Genomic DNA, 14,734 nt, shown 5'->3' with positions numbered 1-14,734 from the left:
TTTAAAAAAAAAAACAACAGTATTTTATTGGCAGGAATGCATTGAGATTCCGATGCAGCTTGTGGCATTGTTAATCAGTTCAATCTTTTGAAGAACTCTGGCATTATGTATTGGAAACCTGAATGCTCCTACCCTTTGGATGAGTAACTACCTTTTTACTCAAATATCTAAGATATTTCTAGGAAGGTATTTCTAGGAAGTACCCTGGAGAAGTAATGAAATCCAAAGTTACATATATCCAGGATCTTAGCCGTAGAGTTTTCAGTAGTGAAAAACTAGTAGCAGTCTAAATATCGAGTGATAATGGAAAAGGTTAAATAAATGTTTGTTCACAATACCATGAATTTTCACTGCCTCTTTTAGGACCTAGTGGTAGAGAATTAGGTAAATCCTGCTTCTCGCTTAAAGACATGCTAGAATCAGTCTTTCCAAGAGCTCATTTGTTTCCCTGTTGTCTTCATTCCCAAACCCTATTTCCCAATTGATGGGCACCAGCAATGCATGAAGATCATTTTCCCCTATCTATACCAATATTTCATAAACCAGTATTTCATCCAACACATGAATTTGTGTTAATCTATGTAAAATGGTACCTCATTGTTAGTTATTTGTTTTTCCCCAGTTATTAGCAAAATTTAACATCTCCTTATCTTTTCATAGCACAATACCTATTCGTTAACTTAAAGTGAAATAGTCTTTGTACAGAAATCACTCCCTTTGATGTTAATTAAATATACTAATGTTTTAGTTCATGATTGTGCTCTGGGGGGTCTTGCATTTAAAAGTCCTTCCCTACCTCAAAGTCGGAAAGTTCTTCTCTAGCCCAGCCCCCTACCCGTTTTGTTAACTGCTACCCCAGCCGAGCTCAAGTGACATGGCCCCTCAGCACTGCACTGGCTGCTGGTCGTTGGCATGGCGTGGTCAGTGGGGAGAAAAAGGACTTCCCCACTCTCTTTGCCATCCACGGCTCCTGATCCTTTTCTGCTCTGGGTTGCTTTTTCTCCATTACATTAGGATTTAACCACCTTCTCTGGCCTCAGGAGGTTCTCTCGATTTTTCTGTTATTTTGACCCATCTGTTGCTCTACTTGCTTTTGTGGCTTTTCGAAGATTGAGTGTAAGACAGTCAGGAGCCCTGAACAATGGATTATTTCTTTGTGCAGCTGTTTTGAAAGGTTTTATCATGACATGAGAAAAGGCTCATAACGATGAGTGAAAAGCAGGATACAAAACTGCGTATAATATAATCTTAATTGTGTGTTTGTACACAAGAGTGTGTATGTATGTGTTTATATATATGTGTGTAAAGGAAAAAATGCTCATATGCCAAAATGTCAGTAGTTATTTCTGGGCTGTGGAATTATGGATGATCTTTATTTTCTTCATCATAACTTTTCTATGTGTTCCAAACCCTGCCCCTCCAACTTTTCTTCAGTGAGGTGTATTTTTTAGCCAGGAAATTTCATTTTTTAAAAAATGATTTTGCTCAACCATAAGGTTGTATTTTTAGACCATTAGAGAGAAGTATCTTCAAATATATCTGTATTTAGTTGTCCTATGGGCTTATCCTTTTAGATTAATCTATATAGTTTTCTGTCAATGTGCTTTTATCCAAAGCTTTGAACCTTTATATGGGTTTAAGCCCATTTTTTTTTTGATGCTTTGTTAAAATTTATTTAAAAGTTTTACTATGAAAAATTTCTAACAAATTAGAATAGTTTAATGAACCCAGGTACCCATTCCCCAGATTTAGCAGTTGCTCACATTTTGCTAGATTTGCCTTATCCTTTTTGCTGAAGTGCATATTAAAATACATTACATACATATTGATATTAAACTTATAAATATATGTACCTTTAAAATATATTTACCTGCAGGGGTGCCGGCCTGGCTCAGTCAGTAGAGCATGGGACTCTTGATCTCAGGGTCGTGAGTTCAAGCCCCACGTTGGGGGTAGAGATTACTTTAAAAAAATAAAATCTTTAAAATACGTATAAGTATAAATATACATATATATACCTACCAATCAGCAATATCTTTTCTAAGACTACTTTATAAAATACACCCCCCCAAAGATTTTTCTCTTCTGTTCTTCAACCTCCCAAACTAGGATTCTGGGTTTCCGCCGAGCCCCCTTGGTGGTTGGCAGATTTGTTAATCTACGGACAGAGATCAAGCCCGTTGCCACGGAGCAGCTCTTGAGCACCTTCCTAACCGTAGGTAAGATTATAGAGGACATTTAAATAGGGGAATAGTTAATAAGTTAAGTGGGACATCATTGAGCAAGCTGGTTTGTGACTTTTAAGAATTGAAGAACTCAAGGGACTACAAAAGCAAATTGGGCCACTTGTTTTCAGGCTCCTGGGGGTAATGGATCTAACAGTAGGTGGCCAGAAAGTGAAAATTTTCCCTAACGTACTTGGTTGTGTCTGTGAAGTTAGGAAGTGAGGTCATTTACTGATAGTGTAAGTAGGTAATAACTTTACTTGCTTCTGCCTGATCTTTTTTTTTTTTAAGGTTTTATTTATTTAAGGGAGAGAGCAAGCATGAGCAGGGGGAGGGGGCAGAAGCAGGCTCCCCGCTGAGCAGGGAGCCTTATGGCGGGACTCGATCCCAGGACCCTGGGAACATGACCTGAGCCGAAGGCAGCCGCTTAACCGACTGAGCCATCCAGACACCTCTCCTGCTGCCTGATCTTAAAGTAAATCTCAAACTCAGATTTTGGCCTAAATCCGTTATTGTATGTATATCATTGACTTGGTGGTTTTTTCATATACGTGTACTTTCTTGGGAACTGTCTCTTTAGAATTGAGGGAACTGTAAGGCAGCTCTGAAGGAGGGTCAGAAATGCCCTTGGAGGGTTGGGTTTGGGCCTGGAAGGTCACCACTGCCCTGCTACCATGCAAGGGTCAGCCTGTAACCCACTGTGCATGGACTTGACCCTGGTCCCTCTGGCCTCAGTCCTCTGTTCTTTCGCTCTGAGTAAGGCATCTGAGCTAAAATTCTTACTCCTGTTCTCCTCGTGGACACAGTGAGAATGGGAAGAAGTCAGAGGGGTCGGGGTCTCTTGTCTCAGCCTCATTGTGGTGACATTCTCAATGACACAGTGCTCTGCTTTACAATATGACTGTTGAAACAGACGCTGCCAGATGGATTTCACCTTGCTTTGCTAGAATGAATGGATTTATATTTGAAATGAGGTGAAATTGAATATTTAAAGGACTTGTGACAGAGTCATCTTTCAGAATTTAAACCTACAAGGCTAAGGCTAAGGCTGTTCTTACAAATAATCCAAAGCGGACGGTGTCACTGATTTGTTTCATATGTTTTCTAATCACTTTTGCTTGTCCAATTTTATGCTCAGGTAGACATGAATTCCTGATGGATGAGAGGAGGTCAGGAAGAATAGGCCAGAGTCCCAGCTCTCTGGAAACTCACAGAAGGTTAACTCTCATACATGGTGCCAGGTGTGGGGGATGGAGAGGCCAAGCAAAGGTTTGTAGAGGAGGCTATTAGCAACTAGACTGATTATTGAAGAATCAATAAGAGCTACCCAGGCAGCAAAGAGGAAAAGGCATGAGGCAAAATAATAGGAAGTCATAATGAGAACGAGGGCCTAAAGACCTGAAAGTACAGAGGATTGGTACCTTCAGGGAATGAGCTCCTGGATACAGCCTGCAGTGCAGGGCAGGGTCTTAGTGGGGGCTGCCGTCACAAGACAATCATGGACGATGTGGCTTAAACAGTAGAGATTTATTCCTCACAGTTCTGGAGGTGGGAAGTCCGAATCAGGGTGCCAGCACGCTTGGGTTCTGGTGAGGACCCTCATCCTGGTTTATAGTCAGCCACTGTCTTGCTGTGTCCTCACACGGCAGAGAGAGAATGAGAGAGGAATCGTCATTCCTGTCTCTTCTTAGAAGGGCACTAATCCCAGCGTGAGGGCTCCTCCCAACAGTCCCACCTCCAGATACCACCACACTGGGATTAGGGGGAATTTGGGGGTACACAAACATTCGGGCAGATAGAGGGATTGCACGGGAGATAGGCTTTAAATAATGAGCTGACCTTAGCACAATTTTTAAAAATATGTTCTTAGATAACTTGGTATTTTTAGATAACTTGATATAATAACAACTAAATTCTGCATAACCCTTGCAGCTTGACAAAGCACTTTCACACAGTTACCTTGTTTTGATCCTCTTGACAAAAGAGTGCAGTAAGTAAGGGAGATTTACCCACATTTTATACTGAGAAAGAGGCTCAGAAGAGTTCGAGGACTTTCCTGAGTCACATAGCTACTACCTCTTAGCCAGGATTCAGACCTGGATTTTCAGACCGTCACATATTTCATCTGCTTATATTCTTTCAACACAATTTTATTTCACTTCTGTGTGGTAGGCTCTGAACTAGGTGCTGAATATCCAGAAATGAATGACACCTCCCTGCCTTCAAGGAGCTTTGTCTGGTGGGGAAACCAGACATGTACAGAGGGCCTGTGACAGTGTGGACGGAAAGGGGAGATGCGCGGGTCAAGGTGTTGGTTCCTTGGTGAAGGTGGTGTTTCATCCAGGTCTTAAAGGGAGAATAGCAATCCCCCAGGGAGGTACAGTGGAAAGAATGTCCTAGGTGTTGAGACTCTTAACCTTTTTTGTACTATGGACTCTTGGCACACTAGAGAAGCTTGGGGATCTTTCCTCACAATAGTGTTTTTAAATGCATACATTCGAATACATAGACTTACAAATGAAACCAATAATACTGAAATCTGGTTTTGTTATCAAAAATTCAAAGTTTGCAATATACTAGCATGTGCTTCGTTATTATTTAACACATTAAATAACAGATCTAGCAGTGATCCAGTAACTCATAATTTCAGACTGAGTATAAATGATACTTTGCAGTGTCTGCAGCAATGGTTGATATGCTATGAAAAGTCTGTGGTTTCTTCTGGTGAAAAAGTCACAGGTAATGCTAATACCACCATGGTTTGCTTCCTACTATCATAATTGAAGGAATGCTGAGTTTCAGATAGAAGTTAATGAAAGTAAAGGGGCGCCTGGGTGGCTCAGTCAGCTAAGCATCCAACTCTTCGTTTCAGCTCGGGTTGTGATCTCAGGGTTGTGGGATTGAGCCCCATGTCGGGCTCCACACTCAGCACAGAGTCTCTCTCTCCCTCTCGCTCTGCCCCTCCCCCCTCAACTCGTACATGCTCTCTCTCAAAAATAAATAAATCTTTAAAAAAAAAAGAAGTTAATGAAAATAAGAATGTAATTTTGTTCCCATCCAGTGCACAGGCTCTGAGTTAACCCTGCTTCAGGTGGAGGACAGCACGTAGACCAGGGTGACGAGAAGTGAGAGAAGCCCGTGGCAAGCTCAGGGGACTGTGTAGTTGAGCCGAAGTGAAGGGAGATGTGGGGCTGGTGAGGGAGGAAGGCAGGTGGTCAGGACGGTGTCACCGACGGGCCTCGTGCAGCAGGCTTAGAATGGGACACTTTTTCCTTAGACACTCGGAGGCCATGAAAAGAGCTGGAGCTTGGGAAAATCAGATTGGAGTGCTGGAAGACCAGCCGCGGCAGCATCGTGGAGGCCGCCCTGGGAGGGGGGTGAGGTGAGGGCTGGAAGGACGTGGCAGCTGCCGTACCCCCGCGGGTGCAGGGCGAGTCACGGCTCGAGCAAGGACAGCGGGGAGGAAGCGTTAAGAGACACTCAGCAATTAGAAAGGAACGAATTTGGTGAACATTTGGGCTGAGTGGGACAACTGAGGGAGAAAGAAAAAATTAAGAATGACTCCCCAGTTCCTGGATTGGATGACTCAGTGTATAACAAAGCTGTTAGCTGCCTTAGGAATGTGTGAAGAGGAGGAAGATCGTGAATCAAATTTTGGACATTTTGTTTCCTTGTGTGAAATAACAAGAAATATATGTATTGGTCTCTGCCTCCGGGTGCCGGACACAGAGCAGAGCTCGTAAAACCCTGGTAAATTCCTAAGCCATAAGAGCACAAGGAATAGCTCTTGTTCTAATGAGGTGACTCCACAAGTGGGCTAGTCACCAGAAAAACAAGCCATAATTGGAAGCTTGGAATTTTCAGCTCCCTGCCTCCCATCCTCCAGAGAGGGGAGAGGGGTTGAGAATAAAGTTAGTAATAGATCATGCCTACGTGAGAAAGCCTCCATAAAAATCCCAGTAGTATGGGGTTTGGGAGTTTCCAGGTTGGTGAACCAACCATGTGTCACTGGCTAGGCCCCAAACTCCATGAGAACAGAAGCTCCTGGGTCTGGGACCTTGCCCTGTGTATCTGTCGGGCTTTCGACATGTATCCTTTGTAATAAACCAGTAATCTAGTGAGTAAACTGGTTTCCTGAGTCCTGTGAGCCTCCCCAGCAATTTTTTTTTTATCGAGGTATGATTGACATACAACATTTATATTAGTCTCAGGTATGCATTGTAATGACTTGAAATTTTATATATTGTGAAATGATCAGCACAGCATCTGGTTAACATCCATCACTGTACATAGTTACGGAATTTTTTTCTTGTGATGAGAACTCTTAAGATCTATTCACTTAGCAACTTTCATTATAGTATTATTAACTATAGGCGCCATGCTATACTTTCCATCTCCGGACTTACTTATAACTGGAAGTTTGTGCCTTTTGACCCCTTCATCCATTTCACCCACCTCTGGCAGCTACCAGTCTATTCTCTGTATCTAAGAACTTGGTTTTGGATTGTTTTTGTTTCTGTTTTTAGATTCTGCGTGTAAGTGAGAACATAGGGTATTTGTCTTTCTCTGTCTGACTTGTTTCATTTAGCATAATGCCCTCAAAGTCCATCCATGTTGTTGCAGATGGCAAGATTTCATTCTTTTTTTTATAGCCGAATAATATTCCATTGTGCATATATGGCACATCTTCATTCACTCATCAGTGGACACTTAGGTTGTTTCCATATCTTGGTTATTATAAATAATGCTGTGGTGAACATGGAGGTGCAGATATCTTTTTCAAGTTAGTATTTTCTTTTCTTTTCTTTTCTTTTTTTCAGATACTCAGAAGTAGAACTGCTGGATCATATGGTAGTTCCATTTTTCAGTTGTTTGAGAAACCTCCATAGTGTTTACCATAGTGGCTACGCCAATTCACATTCCCACCAATGGTACACATGGCTTCCCTTTTCTCCATATCCTCACCAATCTTTCCAGTCTTCTTTGGAAAGATGTCTACTCAGATCTTCTGCTCATTTTTTAATCAGATTGTTTTTTGCTATTGAGTTCTAGGAGTTTTTTATATATTTTGGATACTAGCCCCTTTTCATTTTGTCAGTGGTTTCTTTGGCTGTGCAGAAGCTTTTTAGTTTGATGTAGTCCTACTTGTTCGTTTGCATTTTTGTTGCTTTTGCTCTTGGTGTCATATCCAAAAAAATCATCACCTCATCACCCAGACCGATGTCAGGGAGCTTACTGCCTGTGTATTCTTCTAGGAGTTTTATAGTTTCAGGTCTTACGTTCAAGTCTTCAGTCCACTTCGAGTTGATGTTTGTCTGTGGTGTAAGATGGTGGTCCAGTTTCATTCTTCTGCATATGGCTGTCCAGTGTTCCCAGTAGCATATACTGAAGAGACTGTCCTTTCCCTTTTGTATATTCTTCTGCCCTAGCAAGTTAACCAAACCCCAAGATGGGGTTCATGGAAACCTCAGATTTGTAAGCCAGCCAGTCAGAGCGCAGGTGACAACCCAGACTTGCAGCTGGCCTCTGAATTGGAGCACAGTCTCGTGGGCCCAACCCTTCAACCTGTGGGATCGGTTCCTGTCTCTGGGTAGACAATGTCAGAATTGAGTGGAATTGTGGGATACCCAGCTGGTGTCCAAGGATGCCGTTCTCCACAATGGAATTGGGTACAGAATCTTACCTTGACAGGAGCATCCAGGAGTAAATGTTGACTAGTCATTTAGGTGCTTTAGACTTAGTCTACAGCTTAGGAGAGAAGTGTGGGCTGGAGGTTTAGATTTGGTTATTAGAGGTGGTAGTTCATCCAAGGAGAGCACAGAGACCAAGTTGCTGATCAGAAAACCAGTTATAAAAGTTAAAAATCCAGGAAATAATAAAAGATTTCGGAGCCTAGGTAAACGGGGATATTGAAGTCTGGAAAGAGATTGGAGCAAGATTATTAATAATAAATAGCCGGCATTGATTGGTCTCTGACACTGTCAGGCTTTGTGCTGAGCATTACTGTGGATTTATCTATCTCATTTACTCCTCACAACCCAGTGGTAGGGGAGTGGTATCCATTTTACAGAGAAAGCTTAGAGAGGTAAAATCACATGCCCAAAGTCTCACGTCTAATGACTGTTGATGGTCCATATTTTAATCCCAGAAACATGACCCTACTTCCCACTCAACCAATACACCATACTCCATTCACTTATGAAGGGTCTTATCAAACTCAGGACTTTGGATTTTATTGTGTAGGCAGCAGGTTTCCTATGCCAAGCAGTGTTTTGCTTTGTTTTTTAATTGTTTTTTGAATCAGTAATACATTCACATAACTCAAAATTTTTAAAAAATATTAGAAAGATTGCAATAAGGGGCGCCTGGGTGGCTCAGTCGTTAAGCGTCTGCCTTCGGCTCAGGTTATGATCCCAGGTCCTGGGATCGAGCCCCGCATCAGGTTCCCTGCTCCGTGGGAAGCCTGCTTCTCCCTCTCACACTCCCTCTGCTGTGTTACCTCTCTCTCTTGCTGTCTCTCTCTCTGTCAAATAAATAAATAAAATCTAAAAAAAAGAGGGGCGCCTGGGTGGTTCAGTTGGTTAAGCGACTGCCTTCAGCTCAGGTCATGATCCTGGAGTCCCGGGATCGAGTCCCACATCAGGCTCCCTGCTCAGCGGGGAGCCTGCTTCTCCCTCTGACCCTCTTCCCTCTCGTGCTCTCTATCTCTCATTCTCTCTCTCTCAAATAAATAAAATCTTTAAAAAAAAATTAAATTAAATAAATAAATAAAAAGAAAGATTGCAATGAGAAGTTTTCCTTTCATCCCTCTGTTCCTTCTCCTTCCTCCCAGTGGTCATCTCTATTGGTAATTTCTTTATGTCCTTTCTGTACAAAATAGGAATATATATTTTTATTTAACTGCCATTATATAAAACATGTCACACTGTACATACTTCTGCATCTTATTCTTTTATCTGATACATCTTTTACCTAACAGATCTTGGAAATCTATTATCACATAAAGAGCTTCTTCGTTCTTTTGTTGTGTTACCAGCTGCAAAGTAATGCGTCGTATGGATCTACCATAATTCATTTAACCAGACCTTTAGTACACATACATGTTCCAATCCTTTTTTTACAACCAGTGTTGCCCAGAATTAACACGAACAGACGTTACTTCACACATGATCAAATATATCCGGAAGTGAAAGCACTGGGTCACAGGGCATGTGTATGTTGAACCAGGTTACGTACCTGGTAGTGATGCATGAGAAGGTCTCTGTTCCGCCAGTGGCACCAAAGGCATGTTTCCCGACTTTGGCTTTTGTCTGTTTCACATGTAGCAGCTTTATATTTAAGAGGCATTTGTATTTTCTTTTACCTGTCTTTGTGTATCCTTTGTTCACTTTCAGCTCTGCCCCTGATCTTCTCAGTGTATAGGAGTTCATACACAGGGAAAATAGTCCTTTGTGATATAAATATTTTTTCCCAATTCTTTAATTTCTTTTGATTTTGCTTATGGTAATTTCTTTTTTTTTTTTTTTGCCTTATAGACATTTTTGTTTGTTTTTAATGTAATCGGTCCATCTTTTCTTAGAGATTTTCTGATTGTGAATCATAGCCTTGCTTACTCAAAGATTATGGAAGAATTCCGCCCTTTTTATTTTAAGTACTTTTATAGTTTTATTTTTCACGTTTAAGTTTTTGTCATAGTTTTAGAATTTATCCTAGTATGTGGAATGAAGTATGGCTCCAGCTGGTTGGGGTTTTTTTTTCCACTGAAATAAATTTTTGTTTCTATGTATTTTCATTTCTGGATTTTCTGTTCTGCTCCTATCTGTTCATGAGTTGATCTGTTTTGATACCTGGTAAGATTAGTCCCCTCTCTTTGCTATTTAAGAGTTTGCTAGCAGTTCTTTCTTTTTCCTTATAACCTTAAAAATCATCCTTTCTAGGGGCGCCTGGGTGGCTCAGTCAGTTAAGTGTCTGCCTTCGGCTCAGGTCCTGGGATCGAGCCCCATGTCGGGCTCCCTGCTCAGTGGAGAGTCGCCTCTTCCTCTCCCCACCCCTTGGCTCTTACTCTCTCTCTCGCTTGCTCTCTCTCTCTCAAGTAAATAAATAAAATCTTAAAAAAAAAAAAAATCCGGGGCGCCTGGGTGGCTCAGTCGTTAAGCATCTGCCCTCGGCTCAGGTCATGATCTCAGGGTCCTGGGATCAAGCCCCGCATCAGGCTCTCTGCTCAGCAGGGAGTCTGCTTCTCTGTCTCACTCTCCCTCTGTGCTCTGTCTCTTTCTCAAATAAATAAAATCTTTAAAAAAAAAATCCATTTTAACCTGTAAAAGATCTGTTGGTATTTTGATGGGATCAAGTTAAATTTATAAGTTTATATTTTTATAATTATAAACATTATATATGTGGTATATTGTTCCATCAATTCAAATATTTTTTACTTAGAAACGTTTTTAAGATAGAAGAATGATAGCATCGGTTTCGCGGGTGGGTGTGGAGTGTGCGCTGTACCAGGGGTTGGAAACACTAAGGCTTGAGGGCTGCTCGTCTCTTCAGGGACACACGTGCGTGAGAACCGAACAGTCATTAAAGGAGTATGTGAGGGGTTTACAGGCAGGAAATCAGCTCCTTTGATGGCTGTATTTAATAGGGATGGAGCACCGAGAAGGCATTACTTAACTTTTTTAGATCGTTTTGTTTCTTACACTTTTTGTTTTGAGATAATTTGGAATTTATATAAAAGTTGCAGAGATGGTCCAGAGTCCCCCAGGTTCCTTAATTAGTAACACTCTCAGACCATTTGAGAATAACGTGCGACATGAATGCTCCTTACATCAGCGTGTGAAGACTTCGGTACTTCCTGACCACCAGGACCCTCTCCTGCACAGCCGCATCCGGTCATTGACAGCGAGAGATGCACACTGATGCAGCAGCAGCATCTAACCCTCAGACCCTGTTCAGATTTTGCCACTTGTCCCTGTAATGCCCTGTAGAAGTCCAGAACTCACTCTAGGATCACATGTTGTGTTCGTTGTCATGTCGTTTTAGCCTCTGTCCTTCTGGAACAGTTCCTCACTCTCCTTATTTTTTTGTGACCTTGACATTCGGTAAGAGTGCAGGTCAGTTACTTTAAAGAGTACCTCTTTATTTGAGTGTTTCTGACATTTCCTCATGATTTAAAAATGCTGGCGGGAATACCAGAGAAGTGCTCTTGTGCTTTTCTCGGTACATCCTGTCAGGAGGCCCACGATGGAGATTTGTCGCTGTGTCCCATTACTGGTGATATGAGCTTGTGTCCCTTGATTAAGATGGTAGGTCTCTGTAAGGTTTCTCCAGTGTCCAGTTAGTAAGTATTTTATTTTTTTTTTTTTTTTTTTTTTAAGATTTTTTTTTTATTTATTTTATTTGAGAGAGAGAGAGAGAATGAGAGACAGAGAGCATGAGAGTCAGAGGGAGAAGCAGACTCCCCGCCGAGCAGGGAGCCCGATGCGGGACTCGATCCCGGGACTCCAGGATCGTGACCTGAGCTGAAGGCAGTCGCTTAACCAACTGAGCCACCCAGGCGCCCTAGTAAGTATTTTATTAACGGAGTGCTTTGGAGTATATCACTATGAACTCTCAGACTCTTAATTTACTCAGTTATGATTTGCTGTTACTTATTTTGAGGCTCAGGCTGTCCTAGATTTGACCAGCGGGAACTCCTACTAGACACTGTCTCGTGGGTCCTTTGGAATGTCCCCATCGTTCTCTGAGTGCTTCCTTACCCTGACATAGCAGTTGGACGCAGGCCCATCTTGTACTTTCTTTGCCCCAGCCCTAGAGCACCTGTTTCTCCAAGGAACCCTGGGTCCCTTTAATACAGTAGTAAAATGATATTTAGAAACTGATGTGTGCGTGCTAGGTGTTTACTGCCATTGCTGCCTGGTCTCCATTGTTTCTAGGCTCTCTTGAGGGACAGAGGGAGGAAAGCTGTACACGCACGCGCACACACACACACACACACACACACACAAGCATCTGTATCTTTTTCTATATCTCTCTTCCGACCGGTCACTCCAGTCCAGTTCTAATTCAACACCACAAGATTTATTCTGGCTTTCTCCCTTTCTATGAATTAACCTCCCTTCTCCATCTGTGAAAAACTTGGTTCCCATTATCCTCAGTGTATTTATTTATCTGCTTGACACCCCACCCCCCAGTACCCACACTCCTGGCCCAGAGCCTGTCCCTGGATGGGCCCACTCTCTCTCTCCCAGGCGCTCTGGCCAAAGTGTCGGCTCTGACAGAAGAGGAGAGGGCATGACTTTCCTTTACTTAGACTTGACTCCTGGGAGAGGGACTGGGTAGCAGGGCCCCAAGGGCAAGGAGACTTTGATATACATCCTTTCTTGCCCTTTGACTTTTTTTTCACTGTGTGCTTTTTTTTTATGACCTGTATAGAAACTAAATGTTTAAATATCATTCAGGATCATTGTTTTCACAGGATCTGTTCACTTAGCTGTTCCCTTCTACATCGTTAGGGAGAATTCAGAGTCTTCCTTTTTTCCTTAAGTGTATTTGGCTCCTTTCTCTCCCATAGGAAATAACACTTGTTTCTATGGGAAGTGTTATTACTGCCGAGAAACAGAGCCGGCTTGTGCTGATGGAGACACGATGGAGGGATCTGTCACACTTTGGCTTCCAGATGTGTGGCCTCTGCAGAAACACCGACACCCGTGGGGCAGGACTTACCGCGAGGGCAAACTGGCCAGGTGAGTGCTCCCGTGAGCCCCCATTTCGTTCTGTCCAAGGAGGTAGGGCTGAGGGCAAACCTGCCAGGCAGGGACGCCTCTTCTCTGTGTTTTCAACAGGGCCAGCTACAGGGGCGCCTGGGTGGCTTCATTGGTTATGCATCCGACTCTGGGTTTCAGCTCAGGTCGTGATCTCAGGGTCGTGAGATGGAGCCCCATGTAGGGCTGCGCGCTGGGCGCAGAGTCTGCTGGGGATTCTGTCTCTTCTTCTGCCCCCACGTGCGCTTGCGTTCTCTCTCAGAACAAAACAGTGCCAGGTACAGGGCTGACACCCAGTAACCCTGGTGGTGCTGTTTGCCTCCAGGTGGGAGTACGATGAGAGCTACTGCGATGCTGTGAAGAAAACATCCCCCTATGACTCAGGCCCCCGCCTCTTGGACATCATTGACACTGCCATCTTTGATTACCTGATCGGCAATGCTGACCGCCATCACTACGAGAGTTTTCAAGATGACGAAGGCGCCAGTATGCTCATCCTTCTTGATAATGCCAAAAGGTAGGACCACAGGACCATCCTCGTCAGTTAGGGCCTGGTCAGGGTCTTTGCTTTTGGCACCCATCTTTCCATCCTGCTCAGGGTTCGTACTCCTTCTGCCCTCAGGGTTCTGAGGACTTTAAAAAATGGAGAAGTAGGTTTTTTTCCAAGGAGGCCAAGACTCTATGATTCTCAACACAGACAGCTGGACGCGAAGGTCTTTGATGTATCGCTACCTATATCATTCTTCCTTGACTGTGATGCCTAGAATCTTGAGAGATACATATTGAGTAGAACATGAAATTTAGGGGCGCCTGGGTGGCTCAGTCGTTAAGCGTCTGCCTTCAGCTCTCCTTGGAGAACAAGGAGCCAAATACACTTAAGGAAAAAAGGAAGACTCTGAATTCTCCCTAACGATGTAGAAGGGAACAGCTAAGTGAATAGTTGTCCTGGGATCAAGCCCCGCATCGGGCTCCCTGCTCCGTGGGAAGCCTGCTTCTCCCTCTCCCACTCCCCCTGCTTGTGTTCCTTCTCTCGCTGTGTCTCTCTCTGTCAAATAAATAAATAAAATCTTAAAAAAAAACAAACCATGAAATTTAATTCCTGTTAAATTGATTCTCTCCAAAGGTTCATGCAGTTTTAAAAAGTAATTTGTTTGATAGGATGTTTTGCTATATTTATGGCAGTCTAGACCCAGACTTTTTGTGATCATGAGAAGAGCAGTTCCTTTTGTTATATAAAAACAAGTTACTTTTGTCTTGATTAAGACAATCTTATTTATTTTGAATAAATGGATGGTCCTTAATTTTTTTAGGGGTGGGCCCTTTGAAGAGCATATTATGTTTTCAGTTTGCCCTGTGCCTTCTCTGTGGTGCCCAATGCAGTACCGTACTTTTAGTGACATTTAGTAAGTGTTTGCTAAATAGACTACTTCCTTGGAGCCCAGAATTGTCCAGGCTCTAGGTCACTACAACTAACATTGGTTGCTGAGAATAATCTGAGACAGGGGGTCCTCAGCGAAGAACGGCCGAGCAGCACTTGCGGATGGCGCCCCCACATTACCCCGAGCAAGGGGCTGACACCTGCAGAAAGCAGGCGCCGGCACACACAGCAGAGCTGGTAGAGGCCGGTGATACGTGTGTTCCTGAAAACCTTTACTGTGACTTACACAAATGATCTTTTTGTGTGTGTTTGTTTAATGAGTGTATGCACTGTGGAAATACACATGGAAATAGTTGTCTTTGCCGTTTACT

The 14,734-nt window shown here is 42.9% G+C and overlaps 1 protein-coding gene across 3 annotated transcripts in view; it reads left to right on the top strand.

Annotated features, from left to right (window-relative positions):
• The window catches only part of FAM20B (FAM20B glycosaminoglycan xylosylkinase), a 32,957-nt gene that overhangs the window by 11,183 nt on the left and 7,040 nt on the right, over nucleotides 1-14,734 (top strand). For all 3 annotated transcript variants that reach the window (XM_021682802.2, XM_021682800.2, XM_021682801.2), the window contains 3 exons: nucleotides 2,110-2,219; nucleotides 12,796-12,967; nucleotides 13,311-13,502. In XM_021682802.2, the coding sequence (XP_021538477.1) occupies nucleotides 2,110-2,219; nucleotides 12,796-12,967; nucleotides 13,311-13,502 (474 nt within the window). The remainder of the gene's footprint in view (nucleotides 1-2,109; nucleotides 2,220-12,795; nucleotides 12,968-13,310; nucleotides 13,503-14,734) is intronic.

The sequence above is a fragment of the Neomonachus schauinslandi genome, chromosome 6 (assembly GCF_002201575.2).
Source record: "Neomonachus schauinslandi chromosome 6, ASM220157v2, whole genome shotgun sequence".
NCBI classification, from domain to species: Eukaryota; Metazoa; Chordata; class Mammalia; order Carnivora; family Phocidae; genus Neomonachus; species Neomonachus schauinslandi.
Note: the sequence above shows the minus strand (reverse complement) of the source record. Positions and strands in the feature narration are given on the sequence as shown.